General features: G+C 44.4%; 1 protein-coding gene and 1 pseudogene across 1 annotated transcript; both read right to left on the reverse strand.

The window, feature by feature from the left end:
* Window positions 1-259: 259 nt before the first annotated feature.
* Window positions 260-4,641, reverse strand: DPPA3 (developmental pluripotency associated 3). The gene is made up of 3 exons (XM_043562395.1): window positions 4,280-4,641; window positions 1,305-1,567; window positions 260-388 (listed from the first exon to the last, which is right to left on the reverse strand). Exons 1-3 carry the CDS (start codon window positions 4,362-4,364, stop codon window positions 281-283), a joined length of 456 nt encoding a protein of 151 aa, XP_043418330.1. The 5' UTR covers window positions 4,365-4,641; the 3' UTR covers window positions 260-280.
* A 7,998-nt stretch (window positions 4,642-12,639) lies between these two features.
* On the reverse strand, window positions 12,640-13,920 carry LOC122473574 (annotated as a pseudogene).
* Window positions 13,921-24,638: the final 10,718 nt, after the last annotated feature.

Raw genomic sequence — 24,638 nt, forward strand, 5'->3', positions numbered from 1 at the left:
GATCTTCATGACTTCAGGTTTCTCAAACACCCAGGCTACACTCAAAACCCACTAGTGCTTCCTTGGGTCATATCAAAAAGTGGAACTAAAGTAGATTGAGGTCACTCAAATGCAAAACACCGGATTCCTCACAAATTATTGTTATCAAGGTAGAAAAGACAGAGCTAATATAGATTATCAAAATATTATACTTTGTCTATAATAGAGCAGCCTTCCCAAGGTGCTGCATAATGATTCTAAAATTACTAGCAAGGAAAACACCATATAATAACGTTTATGTTTACATAGACTCCATGTCATAATTATTCTCCATGCTGGTATCCTCGGGAGGTCTATGATACAGGCAATAATGACATCTACATCTAAATCTTTCTACTCTGGATTCATCCTGGAAAAAAAAAAAAAGAGAGAGAGATGAATTGCATTAATTTAAATAAAATGGATTAATTGCACCACTAATTGAACTGTAACAACCCTCAAATCTAGGACTGGTTATTAGAATAGCCTTTGAAATACACTTGTGGGGCAAAGAGGAGGCAAGATTGAAATGTATGGGTACTAAAGAATGCCAGATTGCAGATCATTTTGTAATGGTAACATCTGAGCGTCAAAAATATATTCTAAGGTCATTCTCTGAATGCCTTAAATGTTAAGTCCTCCTAGATTCTGTACTCGTGTTATTGCTCTCTTACTACAGAGTACATTGTACATCTACCATAAGATAAAAGTTGGAGAATCTTAGTTTTTAAAAATATTTTTGAGGGGCACCTGGGTGGCTCAGTTGGTTGAGCGGCCGACTTTGGCTCGGGTCATGATCTCGCGGTCCGTGAGTTCGAGCCCCGTGTCGGGCTCTGTGCTGACAGCTCAGAGCCTGGAGCCTGTTTCGGATTCTCTGTCTCCCTCTCTCGGACCCTCCCCCGTTCATGCTCTGTCTCTCTCTCTGTCTCAAAAATAAATTAACATTACACAAAATAAATAAATAATAAAAATAAAATTAAAATATTTTTGAGAGAGCGAGTGGCTGAGGGGCAGAAAGAGAGGCAGAATCCCAAGCAGGCTCTAGGCTGGTCAGCGTAGAGCCCAATGTGGGGCTCGAACTCAGGACCCGAGCCGAAATCAAGAGTCAAGATGCTTAACCCACTGAGCCACCCAGGTGATCTAAAAGTTAAAGAATCTTAAAAACACAGGTGTTATTCACATCCTGCACTCAGGAGTGACCGCTGCTCATCATTCTTAAAACATCCTAATTGACATTGGGTTCCCAGAGTTAGGCAGCGCTGTCAGCCCAAATCACATGAACCTACCGTGGAACGCTGGTTGAAGTAGCGATGATTTTTAATAAACCACATCAGCCTTTCCATCCTTTCTTTCCGAGCAGTTAACAAAGTCCTTACTCCACCCCTCCTCCTGTTGCTGAGTATTCGGTCCACAAGTCCCTGTGGTTTCGTCTCTGTGTCCTGCTGTTGGGGTGGATATTCTGGTAGAGGGGAAGGAAGTTTGATACTAGGGTCGAGAGTCAATTGACTAAGGTTCTTTATTAATACTTCGGAGATGGTTTGAGAGGCAGCTGAAAGACAAAAGAAAGTTAAGATCCATTAGGGTGAATTGCAATATCCAGAAGTCACTTGTCTCTTGCTCAAAGTAGGTGTGCCTGTTAAAACAGGTTAACAATAAACACTGGGAGGTTCTTCAGGGTTAAGATCACACATAGACATTACCTACTGTGTTAGTGTAACACACTTCAAATGGTGAGAGCATACATTTGAAAATGTGCTTAAGAATCCACTGTGATAGGGGTGCCTGGGTGGCTCAGTCGGTTAAGTGACCGACTTTGGCTCAGGTCATGATCTCTCGGTCCGTGAGTTTGAGCCCCGCATCGGGCTCTGTGCTGATAGCTCGGAGCCTGGAGCCTGCTTCTGTTTCTGTGTCTCCCTCACTCTCTGCCCCTTCCCATTCGTGCTCTCTCTCTGCCTTTCAAAAATGAATAAATGTTAAACAAACAAAAATGAAAAAGAATCCACTGTGATAGAGGGCACCTGGGTAGCTCAGTAAATTAAGCATCTGATTCCAAGAGTTGGTTTCGGCTCAGGTCGTGATCTCAAGTTCCGTGGAATTTGAGCCCTACGTTGGGTTCTGTGCTAACAGTGGGGAGCCTGCTTGGGATTCTTGCTCTCCTCTGCCCCTCCCCTGCTCCCTCTGCCTCTTGAAATAAATCAACTTAAAAAAGCTAAAAATTGGGGCACCTGGGTGGCTCAGTCGGTTGGGCGGCCGACTTCGGCTCAGGTCACGATCTTGCAGTCCGTGAGTTCGAGCCCCGTGTCGGGCTCTGGGCTGATGGCTCAGAGCCTGAAGCCTGCTTCCGAATCTGTGTCTCCCTCTCTCTCTGCCCCTCCCCCGTTCATGCTCTGTCTCTCTCTGTCTCAAAAATAAATAAACGTTAAAAAAAAAAAATTTTAGGGGCGCCTGGGTGGCGCAGTCGGTTAAGCATCCGACTTCAGCCAGGTCACGATCTCGCGGTCCGGGAGTTCGAGCCCCACGTCAGGCTCTGGGCTGATGGCTCAGAGCCTGGAGCCTGTTTCCGATTCTGTGTCTCCCTCTCTCTCTGCCCCTCCCCCATTCATGCTCTGTCTCTCTCTGTCCCAAAAATAAAAACGTTGAAAAAAAAAATTAAAAAAAAAAATTTTTTTAAAAGCTAAAAATTAAATAAATAAGAACCCACTATAATGGAAAAGGGTTCATTCTCAGAATTTCCCCCTCTTCCTCTTATCGGCAGTTCTGAGGTTAGATTTTTTTCCCCCAGTGTCAAAAGATACCTTATGTATAGGATTCCAACTGGGAAAAAAATATGGGACAGAAATCAGGTATTGGCAGTTCTCCTATTTTCATGTGTGTGAATTTTTAATAGCGGGGTGGGGAGGGGAAGCAAAGTATTAAGGCAAGTCAAAATTAGCAAACAAGTTTCAGCAGTTCACCTTGATAATTATAAAAAAACCTCTTAAATTTTCCTAGGGGAGGGTGGGTAGGAGAAAACACTCACCCAGTGAAATAGACAAAGTAACCCGAAATGTAACAGTCTCTCTCCTTAAGCAGAACTAGAAGTCAACTGGCTGTTCCCCCCTTCACTCCTACCCAGCCTTTTCGTGGTGTTCTCTCCACTCAAACTCATTTGTTTTGGGAAATCAGCCACTCACTTGCCTCTTTCCGAACCATGATGCATACCCCACACGCACTCCCATCTCATAGAAGGCAGTTAACCTTAATCTTTCCTGTGTGAAAGCATTAAATATAAAAGTCAGTTTCCATCTGACTTCTAGGGACTTGTGCACATGTAAATAAAGATCCCTAGCTGCAGAACCGTCAGGGTCTATAGCAGATTTGAGGAAAAGCAAAGATCCGATCGAATAGACCTTACAAATGTCTTCATGAATTTCACCCCTTGTATATGTCCACTCAGGCTCTTCCCTCAAAGACGCAGGGTGGGGTGGCGGTGTGGACTGGTGAGGGGGCGGGGAGGAGACTGGTGCCTGGCAGGGGATGTTGATGGTAGCAGAATATAAAATGTCAGGCTTCCCTTCCAGCTGGGGCCCACCTACCACCATCAGCCTACGCCATCCAGCCCCACCGTTAGGGTATTAAGGTTTCAAATCCCAAGGGTCTGGTTCTCCAAGGCCAACCCTGGGATTGGGTGGAGCTCCAAGAGCTTCTCTGGAGAAGAACCCAGGAAGGAGAGGGCCTAATTAGCACTATGCCTGGAGCAGCGTTCCCAAGAAAGCCCTCCAGAATGCATCCTACTAATTTACATTACACTCACTGGCTTTTAACGATGGGCCCCCTCCTTCAATTTCCTCCGCCAGGCCATTTCCCTGTTTATTAACATTCCTAAAGGGGAAATTTAGCTGGAAAACCAATTCAGAAAAGGTTGGGGAGATTCAAAAAGCCCATAGGTTACCTTGGGAGTTTAGGCTTCTAATGTTTGCGTGTTTTTTTTTTTTTTTTTCCCTTTCCTTTTTACCATTCCTAACACGTATTGAGGATAGGCAGACATTTTCAGGCACGGCCTAGGAGGATTCTGGATTGCTTTTGCCCAGAAACTGGGCAGAAAGGATTGAAGTATTCCTGAGCCCAGTAAGCAAGCAATGCAGTTCTCCCCCTTTCCCAGCTTCTAGCTCTTCCCGTGTCTTCACCAGAGGGACCTACATACACAACGTGGCCCTCCCGCAGGGAGGTGGTTTACTTCTCTGCATTCCTGTGTGTTCCGAAAAGGCACTATCTGGCTTACCTGAGCCTCCCTGGGAATTTTCTTCACTGGCCATCTGAGAAGGTTCTGGGCCACAGGATGGGTAAAGCTTCGTTGGCGAATCCATCGAAAGCCAAGTCTCAGTCCTTCTAGACCTTTGGGTTCCAGTGGAAAGCAATGGGCTCAACTAGCTGCCAAGTAGCCTGGAAAGAACGAGATGGCCCAGAAAGGGCGAGAAAAACTGAGGCTCCAACAAACCGTGGCGAGAGAAAAAGAACAAACCTCAAAGTTTCGATCTGGTTTCCTCTTAAAACTACAGATAAGCCAATCAGCGAGCCTATTTTAATGTAAATGCTAATGGTTAAAGGGTAAGGTGAGTGGGCGTCATCCTATTAGCGGAATGAGAGGATAATTCTTCATCTGCTCTGCATTAAAACAATCATACTCTGTCTTGTAGGCTGGAAATTTGTACCAGAATCTCAGGTTGTGTCTCCCTAAGGTTGCCTTAAAAATCTTTGTTTGTTTGTTTTTTTCAAACTACTTCGGGAGATGGCTCCTGGTTTGTGAACTGGGCTTTAAGGTATTCTCGTGCAGAGAGGTGAAGGGTGGTTCTCCTCCCAACCGCTGATTAATTCCCAATTAAACTGACTGAGGAAGTTTCCTTAAAGTTTTCCTTGCCTCGCATCTTAAACCTGGGGTTGCTGGTAAGGGAAAGTAGAGGAGAAATAAAGTGTCTGTTATAAACACTTTACTAGCTTGATATTTTATGGATGTGTATCTTGGATCGCTTTTTTTGTTTGTTTATTATTTTTTTTAACGTTTATTTATTTTTGAGACAGAGAGAGACAGAGCATGAACGGGGGCGGGGCGGGGAGGGCAGAGAGAGGGAGACACAGAACTGGAAGCAGGCTCTAGGCTCTGAGCCATCAGCCCAGAGCCCGATGCGGGGCTCGAACTCACGGAGTGTGAGATCGTGACCTGAGCTGAAGTCGGACGCCTAACTGACTGAGCCACCCAGGCGCCCCTGTTTGTTTATTTTTGAGAGAGGTAGAGAGAGAGCCTGAGCACGCAAGCAGGGGAGGGGCGGTGGGGGGGGCAGGTAGCGGATCCAAGAGAACTCTGCACTGACAAAGGCAACCCTGAATTGGGGCTCGAACTCACGAACAGTCAGATCGTGACCTGAGCCAAAGTCAGACACTCAACCTACTGAGTCACCCAGGGGTCCCTGTAATTTTACTTTGTTTTATAGGCTATTAGTTGAATCACATTTAACATTTGTGAGCAGCTGAAATTAACTAAATTTATAAATCCCCTTCCTGCCTCCCCCCATTTGTGCTGAACTCTGGCCAAGAGCACCAATATTAACTGCTGATTTTCTGCTGGAGGTGGGAGATCGAGTCCCCAGCTGTCCCACCCTCTCCCCATCCCCCTCAATGTGCAGCTTCCTCCACTCCCCTTTTAGCTGGAAATCATGAGAAAATACTCAAAAGCAATCTTGCTTGTTTTTAGTAAAAAAGCAAGTCGAGGTTCTGATCAAGAAATATTTGTATAGGAGATGAGGAACAGCCCTAAGTACATGTTAGGTCACAATACTTGATTCAGGCGTTTCTGGAAAAGTGCAGCCTCCAGATAGCCAGCATCAACAGCGCCTGGTAACTTGTTAGATATGATTAGAAAGCACCGAGCTCCAACCCACATCTACTGAATCAAAGACCACGGCCCAGCCATCATCGATGTAGTGATTCTGAGGTGTGCTAACGTTTAAGAAGCTCTGCTTAATGGCATTCTTGACTCTCCACGCCTGTTGTTCTCGGCTGTTTCCTCCCTTGCCCTGGCTACTGGTCCCATGGCAGTCTCTCAAAATTCCGGTGGGAGAGGTGAGGGCAAAAATCAGATTACAAGAGGTATAAGATTCAGAAGACAGTGAAAAAGGCCGGTATAGACTCCCAAGAAATCCAGGTTTAGGACAAAGGGGAGAGAGCCTTGGCTGCAAGAAGGTGCAGGATATGAATGGTGGAGGTTCAGTTTGCTTCAACATGACAGAAGCTGAGACAAAAGCAAAGGAAAGTAAAAATACGGAGAGACGGGATAGTTGGGGAAACACCCTCCCAAAATATGCTTTAAACAATCAGATTTTTTTTTAAAAAGTCTTATTTATTTATGAGAGAGAGAGAGAGAGAGAGAGAGAGAGAGAGAGAGAGAGAAGGCACGAGCCTGAGAAGGGGAGAGACAGAGAGAGAGGAAGAGAGAGAATCCCAAGCAGACTCTCACTGTTAGTGCAGAGCCCATTATGGGGCTTGAACTCACAAACCCTGAGATCATGACCTGAGCCAAAACCAAGAGTCAGATGCTTAACCAACTGAGCCACCCAGGTGCCCCGAGATTAAAAAAATCTTTCAGGGGGCACCTGGGTGGCTCAGTTGGTTAAACGACCGAGTTCAGCTCAGGTCATGATCTCATGGCTCATGAGTTCGAGTCCCATGTCAGGCTCTGTGCTGACAGCTCAGAGCCTGGAGCCTGCTTTGGATTCTGTGTCTCCCTCTCTCTGCCCTTCCCTTGCTCACTCTCTGCCTCTCTCTCAAAAATAAATAAACATTAAAAAAAAAAATCTTTCAAAATTATGACACATTTCTATTTAACATGTTTTTTTTTTCTTTATAGTATGAAAGATGAGGTAAAAAGCCAAACAGACTAAAGCAACTTGGAGAATAAAAAAAGACTGTAAAAGCATACATCAAGGAAACTATCCCTAATTTCTCCAGAGATAAGAAATCATATAACAGGGGCATCTGGCTGGCTTAGAAGAGTATGTAGCTCTTGATCACAGGGTTGTGAGGTCAAGCCCCACACTGGCTGTAGAGATTACTTAAAAATAATTTTTAAAAAATCATATAACATATACTGCTATATAACATATAAACAGGATGCCCTTTTTAAAGAAGGAAAACAGCGAAAAATAGAATACCTGGAAATGAGAAATTTGATGTTAGAAACTAAAAAAAACCATGGTTTAGGGGCGCCTGGGTGGCGCAGTCGGTTAAGCGTCCGACTTCAGCCAGGTCACGATCTCGCGGTCCGCGAGTTCGAGCCCCCGCGTCACGCTCTGGGCTGATGGCTCAGAGCCTGGAGCCTGTTTCCGATTCTGTCTCCCTCTCTCTCTGCCCCTCCCCCGTTCATGCTCTGTCTCTCTCTGTCCCAAAAAAATAAATAAACGTTGAAAAAAAAAAAGTAAAAAAAACCATGGTTTGAAGAAGAAATCGAAGATATTCCCTCAATAATTAAAGCAGAACCACAAACAGATGCAAAATAGGAGAAGAGATATAAGAAAATGAAAATTTAAGATCAGGAAGTATAATGGCTTCAGATTCTTCAACAACAACACCGAAGGCTAGAGGATAGTGGAGAAATCCCTTCCAAATTCTGAAGGAAAATGCTTTCCAACCTAGAATTCTGCATTAGTCAAACGACTGAGCCAGTGTGGAACATCCTCAAACATTCAGGTTCTCAAAAAATGTCACCACTGGCATAGTTTCCTTAGTCTTGTGGCAAAGTAACTTGATATGAGAACACTACCAGGTAAGTATTCCTAAGGTCATGAAACAGGCCCACAGACCATACTAAAAAGCTCATTAAATTTTTTTTTAATTAAAAATCAAAACACTCCTATCTTGCCAGTTTTTTTAAGTCAATTTAACGAGCACAGCAAAGAGCAAAGCAAAAGGAAGGGGGCAGACAGAACGTTAAAAACAAGACGATAGGCCCAAAATGGAGTCGCTCATGCTAAGCCCCATGTCACCAAATTGAAATTGAATTGAATTACAATGTTGGCTCTCCCAGCATGCAATTTGAAACCAGTTAATCAGAATCTCCACATCAATACTAGTTAGGTAATCTGTGCAACTAATAGACCCCTGCCATGCCCTAAAGGAAAGTACCCTTGCAATAACCAATCTGCTTTCTTGCCTAGAACAACCTCCTGAATCCTGCTCCTTTCTGCCTATAAACTCTCTTTTCTTGTGTAGCTCTTTAGAATTTCCTTCTATTTGCTATACTGGATGCTGCCCAATGCATGAATCGTTGAACAAAGCCAATAAGATCTTTAAAATTTACTCCCCTGAATTTTGTTTTTTAGAAATAGGATACAATCTAGATGAATGGTTCTTAATTCCGAAGTTATGGGATATGCAGTTGATAGGGTTCATACACGCTCCCCTAAAATATGACATCTTGGGGCTCCTGGGTGGCCCAGCTGGTTAAGCCACCTATGTGAGTTTGGGAGTTAGAGCCCCACGTTGGGCTCGCGCTGGCAGTGCAGAGCCTGCTTGGAATTGTCTCTCCCCAACTCTTTCTGCCTCCCCCCCCCCCCCCCCATGCGCTGTCTCTCTCTCTCTCTCTCTCAAAATAAATAAATAAACTTTAGGGGTGCCTGAGTGGCTCAGTCGGTGTAACCATCTGACTTCGGCTCACGTGGTGATCTCGTGGTTCCTGAGTTTGAAGCCCCAACCACCGCCCCCCACCCACCTCTGTGCTTACAGCTCGGATCCTGGAGCCTCCTTCAGATTCTGTGTCTCCCTCTCTCTCTGCCCCTTCCCCGCTCACGCTCTGTCTCTCAAAAATGAATAAACTTTAAAAAAATAAAATAAATAAACTTAAAAAAATGAACACATAAAATATGACGTCTTGGCATATTGACTATTTCAAGCTGAGAGGTGCTCTTCCCATACCTGGAAGGGAACGTCTTCATCGCCTGCTAAATGCCCCCCCCCCCCCTCCGCTACTCCTTAACCTACGATATCCTTCCACGACCGTCTCCTCTTCCTCAAACCTAGCATAAAAACGCTCAGGTTTAACTCTTCGTTCAGGTCTTCATTTCCTCCTGGAGGCTCCTGTAAGGAAAACTTGCGATGAGTAAATGTGTGTGCTTTTCTCCTGCTAATCTGCCTTGGTCAGTTTAATTTTGAGACCCAGCCAGGGACCTTCACGGGGTCAAGGAAAGCTGCTTCGTTCCCCACACCGTGTTTATATGTTTGTCTCTCTACCGCTCCTCCTTCCGCTTTGACGGGGTGGTCATGAGAACCAGAGTGGAGGTTTGAGGAAAGTGCCGAAGGAGCAGGTGCTAGGTACCAATAACGTACACTGATTCCACCAGTGAAATAGGCCTGGCCATAGCTATAGCTTGCCGAGTAGCCTGGTGAGCAATCATGAATTTTATTTGCATTTTAAAGGCAGACCGCAACGGGATAAAAGTGGGTGCCACTAACCGGTGGCTGATTTAGGGATCAGGCAGTTGCCAGTCCGCAGGTGATATGATCATAGCTTGTTCTTTCCCTACTTTTCTTTCTGCAAGTAATAACTGTTTTTTTAAATCTTATTGGTTGCTATTTGACTTACTGTATATATTTATATTTTAACTTACTGTATATTTGGGGGCACCTGGGTGGCTCGGTGGGTTGGGCCACCGACTTCCGCTTGGGTCATGATCTCGCTGTTGGTGACTTCGAGCCCTGCGTTGGGCTCTGTGCCGACAGCTTAGAGCCTGGAGCCTGCTTTGGATTCTGTGTCACCCTCTCTCTCTCTCTCTGCCCCTCCCCTGCTCGCAGAGTAAATAAATCCCCTGTCTCTCAAAAATAAATAAACAGGGCGCCTGGGTGGCTCAGTCGGTTAAGCGTCCGACTTCAGCTCAGGTCACGATCTCATGGTCCGTGAGTTCGAGCCCCGCGTCGGGCTCTGGGCTGATGGCTCGGAGCCTGGAGCCTGCTTCCGATTCTGTGTCTCCCTCTCTCTCTGCCCCTTCCCAGTTCATGCTCTCTCTCTCTGTCCCAAAAATAAATAAACGTTAAAAAAAAATTTTTTTTAATAAACATTAAAAATCAAAAATATATTACAAAAATAATAACTTACTGTGTATTTAAACACCCAATGAACTCTACGAATACCTCATGTGCTACTTATTTAGTGAGTATCCACACTTAACTATGAGTTATCTCCTAAGTACTAACTTGCAGCCGGGCTTAACATTTAAGAGTATCTCCATCCTATTTCTTCTCTCCCTCTATTGCAGAATCGAATATTCTCAAATAACACTTCAAATGCATGTTGTACCTTTTAACAGGAATGTTGATCTAACTAAAACAGAAAATAACCGAATCAGAAGAATGAGGAGATTGGAAATATGTGAGTGTGAGGTACGGGAGAAGAAAGGACTAAATCTGTGTGTCGGAATTCGATACTAATGCCTAACACCAAAAAACAAAAATAAAAATAAAGAAGTATCATTGTAAGCTTGCTATTTTGAAATGAGGAGACAAACGGGGTGCCTGGGTGACTCAGTCGCTTAAACATCTAACTGGCTCAGGTCATGATCTTGCAGTTCGTGAGTTCAAGCCCCGTGTTGGGCTCTGTGCTGGCAGCTGGGAGCCTGGAGTGTGTTTCCTTCTCTCTCTCTCTCTCTCTCTCTCTCTCTCTCTCTCTCTCTCCCCCCCCCCCCTTGGCTCCTCCCCGCCCCCTCTCTCTCTCAAAAATAAATAAACATTTAAAAAAAGATCTAGTCTCTTAGCAACTTTTGAAGTTTATAATACAAAGATTATATACTTTGTATGTTGAAGATTATAATACTATAATCACTGTTTTGTGCATCAGAACTCGAGAACTCACATATAAGCTGCACATGATTTCCTCTTCTAGTACCTTAGTGCTTTGTACTTGTTTCTTCATGTTGTTCTCTGCTACCGTCAGTAGAAGACAAAGGAGGACGGACCCAGGAGGTGGACAGAGTGGTTGACAGGAAAACCTTTAAGGAAACAGTCCAAGGAGCTCAAACTTTTTCTATGTGTTGGGGAAGACTGCCATTATTTTTCCTTCTGTCCTCCAACACTCAGGTCTAGCTTGCACAGCAGGGAGGTTTTTAGGCAAGCCTGAAGAGGTACCACTAGAAAAGACAGGCTCTTTAGATTTTCCAGGAAAATTGTAGAAGCTGTAGTTTTTGTGAGAGAATTGAAATTGGAAGCATATCTGTTCTAATTCAATTTCGGTACCACCCACCTGATTCTCTCCGTCAATGGTTCATTGATTTTTAAATGGCTGCCAGATAGGCTTATTTGATAGGCTCAAAGGAGGTAAGCATTGACTTTCCAAGTCAGTTCCACCTCCCATTTTATTGGAAGTCTGGCTCTAATTGATCTGAATTTCTTTTCAGATCCTCTTAAAGCCATTTGGAAGCCTTAAATGTCACCTTTCTTTCCAGACTCAGAGATCTAGGAGGAAACTTCAAGCTGTGGCTAGAGCTCCACGGACTGACCACAGAAGTTTACCCTGAACTAGAGTATTCACCCAAGACCAGGGGAGAAAATTAACAGGAAGACAGGCCAAGTAACCCCCTTTTGTTTTCCCCTTTCTTGATAAGAGGAAATTTCAGATCCTTTGTATTAATTTCCAGCCTTTGAAGAGGCAATATAATTTTTTTTATTGTTTATTTATTTATTTTTTATTTTTTTTATTAAAAAAATTTTTTTTTCAATGTTTATTTATTTTTGGGACAGAGAGAGACAGAGCATGAACGGGGGAGGGGCAGAGAGAGAGGGAGACACAGAATCGGAAACAGGCTCCAGGCTCTGAGCCATCCGCCCAGAGCCCGACGCGGGGCTCGAACTCCCGGACCGCGAGATCGTGACCTGGCTGAAGTCGGACGCTTCACCGACTGCGCCACCCAGGCGCCCCTGTTTATTTATTTTTGAGACAGAGAAGTGCAAGCTGGGGAGAGGCAGGGAGTGAGGGGGACAGAGGATCCGAAGCAGGCTTGGTGCTATCAGCAGAAGTGGGAGGCTTAACCAACTGAGCCACCCAACTGAGCTTCGAAGGAGAAATGTAATTAAGCAAAGTTCCTCAAACCAGAAGAGGCAGGAGGGTGGGACCCTCCGGGGGCAAGACAGGAAAGCGAAGGGAAAGTCTATAAGGGAGAGCTGCATTGTTAAACTCTGTCGACATTGCATTCTTAAAAACAAGGTAACAGTCCCCAAGTGGAATTCCTTTGCTAAGCCCCACATCACCAAACCAAGAATGAATTACAGTTTGGCTCTCCTAGAAATGGAATCTTAAACCAGTCATTCAGGGATCACCTGATCAGCACTAGTTAGATAATCTGATCCACCCCTGCCATCCCCTAAAGTGACGTAACCTTGCCATAACCAGCCTGCTTTTTGCCCACATAATGGCTTAGTTCCCGCTCCTTTCTGCCTTAAAAATCTTTCATGTTGTACAGCCCCTTGGAGCTTCTTTCTATCTGCTAGATTGGATGCTGGCCTATTCGAATTGATTTTGCTCAAATAAACTCTTGACACGTTTTAATATGCCTAAGTTCACGACGTGTTTTTGTTTTTGTTTTTCCTAAAGCAGTCCATATAATTTTATTCACATTTGAACTCCACTGGAGTCAGGGATGAAGTGTCATCTTTCATCCCAAGAATGAGGTCTTCAGGTAACGTCCCAAGGGCTATCTGAGCTAAGCGGTCATCATAAGAAGGTAGGGTCCCTGATTTCTCTAATTCACAGGTTTCTGCTTTCTGGAGGCCTCCAGTGAATCACCATGCTGCCAAAGTCCACACAGAGCCAGTCATCATCGTCCTTCCTTTCTATCTTAACAGGAGGTCCACTTTTACGTCTCGGGTATTTTACATTTTCACCACGTAGTCGGCGATGGCATGTGAGCGTCTCGTGCAAGCAAGTTCCACTATCAGTCACAGAGGAATCTGTATGTTTCACTTCTGGAGGAACCTTAATCACACAAACGTCTCTTGCATTTTCTAGCCTCAAAAGTGAAACCAGCATATCGATGTCTAACTTGGGGCCAGAACGATCTGCCGGGCCTGACTCCAGGCGCCGGACGCCCGCTGCCCCTCGGCCACGCGCCGCGGTGGACGTCGCGCCGGAGTCCAGGAGTCAGGCAGGCCGGGCCGAGCGCTGGTCCCTCCTTCAGGCGCCAGGGGCCAGCATCCCAAGCCCCGCCAGGCACCTGCTGCCACCCTGCGCCACAGCAGCGTCCCAGCCGCCTCCCCACACGGACCGCCTGCATAAATTAATCTCTTAACAGCCCAGAACCCCCCAGTCCCTAGACTCATTTCTGCATAGGGGAATGCTAGCGCAATGGCTTAATCTGCTGGAGGCCGGAGGAGGAGGAAAGTCTTTAAAATCGGATGAGTCTAATCTGCCCCGGGGGTGTGAACGGATGGTGTCAGAATCTTGGCTCTACTTTTTTTTTTTTTTTTTTTTAATCTGTGGAGCCCACGTTTCCCCCCCCCCCCCCCCGGGTGGGTTCTCCCGTTTGAAAATGTTTTCCATCCAACTGTGCCAGGTTGGTTTCGGGCTGGGCAACAGAGCCGCAGGCAAAATAAACGTGTTGCCCTCAGGGAGCAAATATTCTGGCGGGTAGGGACGACAAACCAGAGATCCAAAATACAGGGTGGGTCGTGAAAAGTTTTCCAAAGACAGGCCAAACCTGGTAAAGGAGAGGGGAAGGCGGCTGTTGTCGAAATCCTCCCAAACACAATTAATGGACTCCCTCCGCTGCCTGGCTCACCCGCCGGCCCCACCCCGGCCTCCCAGCCCCGCAGGTGTTGTCCCCCTTTGCGCCCACTCAGTTCTCGACGGCGCCTTGGGTCGAGAAGTGTTTCCACCGCGTCCCAGGCCATCTGCCCCGGATTCGGGCCTGGAGGCCCGATGAGCAGGGTGGGGGACGAGCTGCCTGGCACCTGGGACCAGCAACGGCCTGGGGACCAGTGGTCGCTGCGGCCCCCGCGCCTGTGCGCGGAACTGCCCCTCGCTTTGCCCCGTCTCTCCCCGCACCGCCTGCGCTTGCCTTCCTTTCCACCTTAGTTCTTGAAATTGCACAGCGGAGAATCCATGCTCCCAGGGGTCGAATCCTGCGTCTGCGAGCAGTTATTGGACAGCTTAGTGGAAAACGCTGAATGACTTTGAGAATGTGAGAGCCCACTGAAGAGCGGCGTGCGGGACGGGGTTCTGATGGGAAGAGCTCAGGATTGGCCGGTGAATTTCCAACATTGGAGGTTTGAATGAAGATACTGGAACCAAGGAGGTAACTGGTTAACTAGTCAATCAGGCCGATCAGAGGAGAGTAGCAAATATTGTCAGCATTCCCAGGTTTGCTAAAAGGTGAGGTTTCAGGAAAGGCTTTCCTTTTTTTGGTAAGGCTCGGCAGAACACGCAGTAGATAATGCTGGTGAGAGGCACAGCCCGAGTGGAACTTTCTATTTCAGCTTTGGAAACCCAGTCCAGAGATCAGAGGAATGCCTTGTGCCTTTGCCCCTGTTTCATTAACCTTCTGCCTTGGCTTCTCTTTTTTATTATTTATTAATTTAAAAAAATCGTTTTAATGTTTATTTATTTTTGAGAGAGACAGAGTGTGAGCAGGAGAGGGGCAGAGAGAGAGGGAGACACAGAATCCGAGGCAGGCTGCAGACTTTGAGCTGTCAGCACAGAGCCTGACGTGGGGCTCGAACCCACGAACTATGAGATCATGACCTGAGCGTCGAAGTCGGACGCTTAACTGACTGAGCCACCCAGGTGCCCCTTCTCTTTTTTATTTTTATTTATTTTTTATAAATGCTTAGTTATCTTTGAGACTATCCCCCAGAGTGGGAATGGGGGAGGGGCAGAGAGAGAAGGAGACCAAGGATCTGAAGGGATCAGCCGAGAGTCTGATGTGGGACTGGAACTCACAAACCTGTGAGATCATGACCTGAGCAGAAGTCGGACCCTTAGCCGACTGAGCCACCCAGGCGCCCCTTTGGCTTTTTTTTTTTTTTTTTTTTTTTTTTTTTTTTTTTTGAGAGAAGAAACCCAGACACAAAGTCTCCGGGTCTTTCCTTTTTCTCCCCCTGAAGAACTTCCAGGCAGTCCTCTGTTCACTTGTTAAAGAGGGTGTCTAATTTGGGAGGGACAAGCTACTTTCAGAGGATGCTGTTCACCCTAATAGTCCTTACGTGCTTTGCTTTCAGCAGCCTCCTGCTCCTCAGAAATGCTGGCAGAGGGCCTCAGCCCTGGTACCGAGCTCCCATCCCTTCTACGGGAAGGACAACAGGGCAAGAAGTTTGGACACCTATGCTTTTCAACTCCTCATATTATAATGTCCATGAGCCCCTTGTCTTTTCCCTGCAGCTTTGTCGTTCCCATGTCATTATCCTCATTTTGTAAGCTAGCTATATAATTTGAAAGCTTTTCTGACTTCAATTTGCCATTGTTGCATTTTATTTATTGGCTGCAAGAAGAAGCATTAGGACTCAGGGGCTGCAAATGTTATCGAATTCTAACATCAGTAAATTGAGATGAGGGGCGCCTGGGTGGGTGGCTCAGTCAGTAAGGTGTTTGAATTTTTTTTTTCTAATTTTTTTTTTTAACGTTTTATTTATTTTTGAGACAGAGAGAGAGCATGAATGGGGGAGGGTCAGAGAGAGGGAGACACAGAATCGGAAACAGGCTCCAGGCTCTGAGCCATCAGCCCAGAGCCCGATGCGGGGCTCGAACTCACGGACCGTGAGATCGTGACCTGAGCCGAAGTCGGCCGCTTAACCGACTGAGCCACCCAGGCGCCCCCCCCCCTTTTTTTTTTTTTATGTTTATTTATTTTGAGAGAGAGAGAGAGAGAAAACATGAGCAGGGGAGGGCCAGAGAGAGAGGGAGACAAGAGAATCCCAAGCAGGCTCTGCTGTGATCTCAGAGCCTAACTCGAGGCTTGAACTCAGGAACCTTGAGATCATGACCTGAGCCAAAATCAAGAATCAGACACGTAACTGACTGAGCCACCAGGCACCCCAGTTAAGTGTTCAACTCTTGATTTTTGACTCAGGTCATGATCCCAGGGTGTTGGGATCAAGCCCTGGGTCCAGTTCCACTGCTGGGCACGAAGCCTGCTTGAGATTCTTTCTCTCTCTCCCTCAGCCCCTCTTCCCTCAATTGTGCACTCTCTTGCTCTCTAAAAAATTTTTTTTAATTTTTACAAATTAAAAGAAGAAATTAACAATTATTATATTATATGCATATTTTATACCCCTCACACAAAAGCTGAGCATATATGTGAAGCAGTGCTATCAATTTTAAAAATTTTTTTTATTTATTTTGAGAGAGAGAGACAGAGCACAAGTGAAGAAGCGGCAGAAAGGAGAGACAGAGGGGCACCTGGGTGGCTCAGTCAGTTAAGCATCCGACTTCGGCTCAGGTCATGATCTCGTGGTTCGTGACTTTGAGCCCTGCGTCGGGCTCTGTGCTGACAGCTCAGAGCCCGGAGCCTGCTTCAGATTCTGTGTCTCCCCCCCACTCACACTCTGTCTCTCTCTCCCTCAAGAATAAACAAACATTAAAACAATTTTTTTTTATACGATCCCTCACTTTCTTCAGCCTAGATATTCAATTACCAATTCTACTTAATTCTACATATTCATGTTTCTCTCTTCAATCCTCATTGCCAGCATTATTGGCAGTCTGAATCACTGAGACAGTCTCCTGGCTAACCTCCTTGTATTATCTAGTCCTCTGCAATCCATTTCTTTTTTCTAAATTTTTTTTTTTTTCCAGTTTATTTCTTTTGAGAGAGATACAGCACAAGTGGGTTAGGGGCAGAGAGGGGAGAGAGAGAATCCCAAGCAGGCTCTGCACGAACCCTGACAGCCGAAACCAAGAGTTGGTTGCCTAACCAACTGACCCATTCAGGCGTCCCTCCATTTCTTTTCTCATCGAGGGTATATTTTGCAGAAAGGTGATGGGGAAATCCAGCCCGTGCCCTACAATGGAGGTCTATTAGTCCAGAAGAAGGTGCATCTAAAACACTCTCCGGGGAGGAAGGCTTTAAAAAACATATATGCACTAGGGTGCCTGGGTGGCTCAGTTGGTTAAACGTTGAACTTGATTTCGGATCAGGTCATGATCTCACAGTTTGTGAGCTCGAGCCCCTCATCGGGCTCTGCACTGATAGTGTGGAGCCTGCTTGGGATTCCCTCTCTCTCTCTCTCTCTCTCTCTCTCTCTCCCTGTTCCTCCCCCACTTGTGCTCTCTCTCTCTCAAAGTAAATAAACCTAAAATTTTTTAAAAAATAAAACAACAAACAAAAACAGATTCAAAGAAAATTATATATAATAATGTTTATTTATTTTTGAGAGACAGAGACAGAGCGCGAGTGGGGAAGGGGTAGAGAGAGACAGAGACACAGAATCAGAAGCAGGCTCCTGGCTCTTAGCTGAGACTGAAGCAGGGCTCAAACTCATGAACTGCGAGATCATGACCAGAGCTGAAACCAAGAGTCAGACACTTAACTGAGTCACCCAGGCACCCCCTGCTCTATTCTTAACCTCATCGTAAGTCCTATGTGCCAGCAGGCCTCACACCAGGGGGCACGTGGGCACTTCTCACTCCTGCCCATCCCCAATCCTGTGATATTAATGGCAAACATTTGTTAAGACTGGGTCAGGCTGAGTGCCTTACTTTTATGATGTCAGTTAATCTTTGCAGCGTTCCTATAGGAACGTTTTTCAGATTAAAAAACTAGGGCATAAAAATAAAATAAAATAAAATAAAATAAAATAAAATAAAAATAAAATAAAAAACTAGGACATAGAGGTTACGTAACTTGCACAAAGTCAGACGAGAAATAATGTTGGAGCCCCGGTAGGATCCGGGCAATCCGTCTTCAGAATACGTGTTCTTAGCTGCTCCTCTAGTCTTTACTGAAATGTCACTTCTTCCAGGAAGCAGCCCGGAAGCCTCATTTCTAGGTGAAGTGCTTTTCACACTGCTGCCTCAGGATGCTGTACTCACCCTATCGCATCATCACTGTTAGTTTCCTTTTCAGTCACCTTACCAGAGTATAAACTTCATGAAAGAAAGGAGCTGTTCAAGAATGTCATTAGTATGGTGGCATAAAGAAAGGAGAAATATACCCAATATAAAATTAAAAAAAATTTTTTTTTTCAACGTTTATTTATTTTTGGGACAGAGAGAGACAGAGCATGAACGGGGCAGGGGCAGAGAGAGAGGGAGACACAGAATCGGAAACAGGCTCCAGGCTCTGAGCCATCAGCCCAGAGCCTGATGCGGGGCTCGAACTCACGGACCGCGAGATCGTGACGTGGCTGAAGTCGGACGCTTAACCGACTGCGCCACCCAGGCGCCCCTACCCAATATAAAATTTTAAAAATAAAATAAATTTAAAGCCCCCCCCACCCCAAACAAGAGAAAAGAAATATACCCAGTAACAGATCCAGATAAATATTAACAACGTTAACAGAATTTTTAGCCAGTGTATAATGCACTCTGATATTGTCTACGTTTTTGTTTTTGTTTTTGTTTTTGTTTTTTACTTTTTTTTTTTTTTTCATTTCACTATTCATTAATGACTCAAAACAAAGCTTGAAGAACACTCATCTAGGGCAGGGCCTGGGACAAAATTAAGACATCGTAATATCTGTTTAATCATTCGTTCATTCATTGTTAAATCAATGGACATGTATATTTCACACTCATATATAAGTAAGTCACAAGTATTCACAGAATGAGTACATTTGTTTTCAAGGTTGTTTTGATTTTTGTTCTTTTTTCCTCTCCCTTAAAATTTGGAAATTCTGCCACTATTATTGAAAAGGCAGGAATAAACTTAGAGCTCCTGAATCTCAGCAGAGGTTAAAGAGGTTAATCCTAAGGGTAAAGGTCAAAAGCAACATCTTTTCTATTGTCTTCTGACTCTCTTAAGCAAGAACACTTTTAAGAATTTGTTATCTAAGAATGCAAGGCTTACAAAACATTGTTATCCAAGGCAATAAAAATGACTCCATCAATCCTTATCAACTACAAATGTACATATATACCCTTGGAGGGAAGGAGGTCTATTTTTTGTTTTCCTTGCTCTGTGCCCAGACATTTAGGGTTCTGCTTTAGATAAGATAGACAATTTAGACGTAGCATTAATATTTTATTTTCCTTGGCTTTGTAGAAACCAAAGAGATTCACTAGCTGTTACCCAGAAGTTGTTCACAAACATTTATCTAAATTTTAAATTGCCATTCAAGCAATTTCTTAATATTAAATATAAAGGTTTTTAAAATATTTCATTTTTAATTTTTTTTTTAATGTTCATTCATTTTTGAGAGTGAGAGACAGAATGCAGGCAGGGAGGGACAGAGACAGAATGAGATACAGAATCCGAAGCAAACTCCAGGCTCTCAGCTGTCAGCACAGAGCCCGTCGCAGGGCTGGAACGCATGAACCGCAAGATCATGACCTGAGCCGAAGTCAGATGCTTAACCAACTGAGCCACCCGGGTGCCCCAAATATAAAGTTTTATAATGAAATATTATATAAGCTTTCACCTAATTTTAATTTATAAATTTTTTTTTTCAACGTTTATTTATTTTTGGGACAGAGAGAGACAGAGCATGAACGGGGGAGGGGCAGAGAGAGAGGGAGACACAGAATCGGAAACAGGCTCCAGGCTCTGAGCCATCAGCCCAGAGCCCGACGCGGGGCTCGAACTCACGGACCGCGAGATCGTCACCTGGCTGAAGTCGGACGCTCAACCGACTGCGCCACCCAGGCGCCCCTAATTTTAATTTATAAAGTTATTCAACTCTGAGTTAAATGTTTATTTTATTTTATAATTATATTTATCCTGTCTAAAATGTATAATTGACTATTGCTATATGTTTATGTTTATTTTAATTCCAATTTTTCATTCCAATTCCAAAATTCTAATTTTTACCCATGCCTAATACTTTGAGGTAGGCCATTCAAATTTCAAAAATCTTCTAAGTGTGTAAATTTATGGATTTAAGGTAGCAATTTCATTGATGAGGTTAAATAGACCTAATTTCTTCTCTTTGAAAAAAATTTTTTTAATGTTTATTTACTTTTTGAGAGTCAGAGAGAGACAGAGCATGAGCAGGGAAGGGACAGAGAGAGAGAGGGACGCACAGAATCTGAAGCAGGCTCCAGGCTCTGAGCTGTCAGCACAGAGCCTGTTGCGGGGCTCGAACTCACAAACTGTGAGATCATGACCTGAGTTGAAGTCAGACGCTTAACTAAGCCACCCAGGTGCCCCCTAAAAAATAAAAACTTTAAACTAAAAAGAAACATGGGGCACCTGAGTGGCTCAGTTGATTAAGCATCCAAGTCTTAATTTCACCTTAGGTCATGATCTCACAGTTGGTGAGTTCGAGCTCTGAGTTAGGCTCCATGCTGACAGCTTGGAGTCTGCCTCTCCTCAGCTTCCTTGTGTGCACTCACTCTATCTCAAAATAAATAAATAACCTTACTAAAAAATATTAAAAATATAAAAAGAATCATAATGAATGCAGAGAACAATACTAAGGGAGGGGATAACTCGTGGTAGCTTTATCAAAAAGAAGTTGAGGAGCATCTGGGTGGCTCAGTTGGTTAAGCATCTGACTCTTGATTTCAGCTCAGGTCATAATCCCAGGGTGTTGAGATCAAGAGCCGAGTAGGGCTCTGCACTGACAGTGCAAAGCCTACTTGGGATTCTCTCTCCCTCTCTCTCTCGTTCTCTCTGCCCCTCCTGACCTTCTCAAAAATAAAAAATAAATAAACATTTAAAAAATGTTTCAGTGTTGGGGTGCCTGGGTGGCTCAGTCGGTTAGGCATCCGACTTCAGCTCAGGTCATGCTCTCAGGGTTTGTGAGTTCGAGCCCCGAGTCGGGCTCTGTGCTCACAGCTCAGAGCCTGGAGCCTGCTTTGGAGTCTCTGTCTTCTGTCTCTGCCCCTCCCCCGCTTGTGCCCTGTCTCTCTCTGTCTCTCAAAAGTAAATAAATGTAAAAAAAAAGAAAAAGTTTCAGTGTCTTTTTATTACAGGAAAAGGGGCTCATAAATATATTAGTAGGAGGGTATGAGTGGGATTAGTGTGTTAGGGTTGGAGAAGCTTCATTCTATATTTGAAGTTCTCCTTAGTTCTTAATGTCACTGTATCCAATTCTTTACCTATAGGACTTTGTTTTGGTGCTTCCATACCCTTAGTCCTTTGACCTGGTTGTTTTTTACAATTTTATTATTATTATTTTAGTGTTTATTTATTTTTGAGAGAAAGAGGGAGTGCGAGTGAGGGAGGGGCAGAGAGAGAGAGGGAGACACAGAATCCGAAGGGGGCTCCAGGCTCTGAGCTGTCAGCACATAACCCGACACAGGGCTGAAACTCACGAACCGCGAGATCATGACCTGAGCCAAAGTCAGACGCTTAACCGACAGGGCCACCCAGATGCCCCTAGCTTATATTCTAGTGGGTTAGAATGATATTCTATAGTTGGAATAGCTGATCAAAGGACATGAGTATTTTTTTTGACTGTGGTAAAATGCGCATAACACAGTTTATCATCTTAACCATTCTTTTTTTTTTAATTCTGGTTTTTCAATGTGTATGTATTTATTTTGAGAGAGAAAGAGAGAGAGCAAGCAGGGAGGGGCAGAGAGAGAGGGAGAGAGAGAATCCCAAGCAGGCTCTGCACTGTCAGCGAAGAGCCGGACTGGGGGCTCGGACTCATGAACCGTGAGAGCATGACCTTGACCAAAACCAAGAGTTGGATGCTTAACTAGCTGAGTCACCCAGGTGTCCCTCGTGTTAATAATTCTTAAATGTACAGTTCAATGATATCAAACAAATTCACACTGGGCTACCATCACCACCTTTGCAGAACTTCTTTCCTCTTACAAAACAGAAATTCTGGATGGTTGGGGTGGGGGGGGGCGGGGTGCCTGGCTGGCTGGGTCAGAAGAGAATGCAACTCTTGATCTCCAGGGTTGTGAGTTCTGGCCCCATATTGGGTGTAGGGATTACTAAAAACAAACAAACAAACAGAACAAGAAAAAGAAACCATAAACTCTGTATCTATTAAACATTAATGCCCCATTCCCCGTTCTCTCCTCCCACGAGCCTTGGCAACCACCATTCTGCTTCCTGTCTCTAAGATTTGACTACTTTAAGTACCTCATATAGGAAGGCCTTGAGTAGTTTCAAAGCTTTTAATATACATTGCAGATGTTTCCTCCAGAGAAGTGTTATTAATTTATAGCCCAGGGCGCCTGGGTGGCTCAGTCGGTTGAGTGTCTGACTCTTGATTTCAACTTGGGTCGTGATCCCAGGTCAAGGGATCAAGTCCCAAGTCAGGCTCTGCAATGAGTGTAGAGCTGAAAATTCTCTCCCTTTTTCGCCCTGTCCCTCTCTCCTGCTCCCTCTCTCCTCTCTCAAATTAAAAAAAAATTTTCAATAAAAAAATGTATACCCCAGAGTTGAGTATAATGCTGTGTTTCCTTGCTTCTTTACCTACACAAGCTATTGTTCTTTGTGTGTGTGTGTGTGTGTGTGTGTGTGTGTGTGTTTTAAGTAAGCTCTATACGCAACATGGGGCTTGAACTCATGACCCAAAGATCAAGAGTCACATGCTCTACCAACTGAGCCAGCCACGCGCTCTGCTATTCTTTTCTCATCTTGCTAATTGATAGACATCTCATTGCTTTATTCTGCTTTTCTATTTTTTTACTAGTGAGGTCGAATATCTTTTATGCTTACAATCGCAATAATTCTGTTGGCCTGATATCTTTTTCACTTTATTGATAAGAAAACCAAAAGCCAGAGAAACAATTTGCCCAGGACAAACTGATAGAACTGGGGTTTTAATCTAAGTCCCTGACTTCAGAAGCAGTTCTGTGCTATTTAGCCACACTGCCTCGCTTTTGAATTTCTGATTTAAGCTGAAAATCCAGAATCGGGATGTTTTTGTTTGGAGAATCCTCGAAGACCATCAAATTTAACCTGGTGACTGTATAGGTAAAGAAAGTGAGGCCCAGGTAGGCTAACCCTTTACGACATCTCAGACCATTTGAATCTTTCTATTTAAAAAAATTTCCATGTCTGGGTATGTTTCATAAAACACCGACACTGAGACACTGAGTGAAATGACCAAGATTACACGGTCTTGGGAGGATCTGCGATTAACTTAGATCTTCTGACTCCTGCTGGATTTGGTGCTTTTTCTTGCGATATATATATTGCTATATTGCACACTCTCAATTATGTTCCTTCCCTTGATCAAACTCCCCTTTAATAAATAAAAATGATAATAATTAATATCCACTAACTTTTGTTGAGCATGTCAACAATTTAGTAACAAGTTTGATGTTCTTTACTTAAGAGAAAACAACTATGGAGGTGCCTGGCTGGCTCAGCTGGTAGAGCATGTGACTCTTGATCTTGGGATCGTGAGTTCAAGCCCCACAATGGGTATTGAGCCTACTTAAAAAATGAAAGAACATAAAAATTTTTTTTAATGTGGAAAAAAAAAAGCATTTAAGAGAAAACAACCATGGATTGGTTAAATACGGTGCTTCACAGCAAAGGGGCACTGTTCCCAAGAGATTTAGCGCACATGGGAGTTTTATAGAACATTAGAAGGGGCAACATGAACACAGGGCATGATCTGCCAGGAGGTTGGAGAGTTCGTTAGAAGGCTAGCAAGTCCCGTTTTCCAGGGAAAGGTGAGCTAGCTAAAGCTGAGTTGGAGGATTGTGATTGGTGTATGTTAAATTTCCCTGATCGGTGTTTCCATAAATGCAGGCTAACTTAGGTTTAGGTTTGTGACATGGGCACCAGGCCAATGGGGTGGTCTCCATCTTGTGGGTTCAACAAACTAATTAACTTTATCAAGTGCTTCACTGGTAGATATTGCCCTGAGCATGGCATACGCATCATCATCGCATAAGATTTCCTCAGTACCTTAGCAAAGAATGTTTGTTCTTAGTTTACATTTGAGTGACTTGGTCATTCATTGATCACACAACGAATAAGTGGTGGAACCTGAATTTAAGGCCGTTTGTCTGATTCTGACTTTAAGTCATAAACGTTAAATAGTGAAAAACAAAATGCAATCCACACTTACTGTTGAAAACAGGTGGAGATTACAGATTAATTTCAGAGTGTTAACTTTTAACTTTTTAGGATGCAGGCAAGAGGAGATAGGAGACATGGGAATGGAGAAAATTTGGTTATCTAGAAGAGAGAGACCTCTGAAAACAGCACCAATTCATTTGTTCATTTATTTCTTGCACGGATATCGACTGAATGTCTGCTACCTGCCAGACACTTTCCTGGCTCGTGGAGATACTTAGAGGAAAATACACAGTGGAGATACTTAGATGAAAACACACGAGTCTGATTCCCAAGAAGTACATTGCCTGGGAGGGACCTGGACAAAAGACACAGTGAAATGCGCTGCGGTGAGTGCTCTCATGAGGGCTCACTCAAAGCTCAGTGGGAGAAAGAAGAAACATCTAAATATATTTATTGAGCCGAGACGTCTTTGAGTGGAAGTAACCTTTGAACTTGGTCCGTGCAAAGACTCTCAGA

This window comes from Prionailurus bengalensis, chromosome B4 (assembly GCF_016509475.1).
Source record: "Prionailurus bengalensis isolate Pbe53 chromosome B4, Fcat_Pben_1.1_paternal_pri, whole genome shotgun sequence".
Classification (NCBI taxonomy): Eukaryota; Metazoa; Chordata; class Mammalia; order Carnivora; family Felidae; genus Prionailurus; species Prionailurus bengalensis.

Coding starts and splice junctions, on each gene's coding strand:
- DPPA3 (XM_043562395.1), bottom strand. CDS start 4,364: ATGGATTCGCCAACGAAGCTTTACCCATCCTGTGGCCCAGAACCTTCT. Junction 1,568..4,279: donor AAATTCCCAGGGAGGCTCAG/GTAAGCCAGATA, acceptor TTTGTCTTTCAG/CTGCCTCTCAAACCATCTCC. Junction 389..1,304: donor ACTTCAACCAGCGTTCCACG/GTAGGTTCATGT, acceptor TTTTTTTTCCAG/GATGAATCCAGAGTAGAAAG.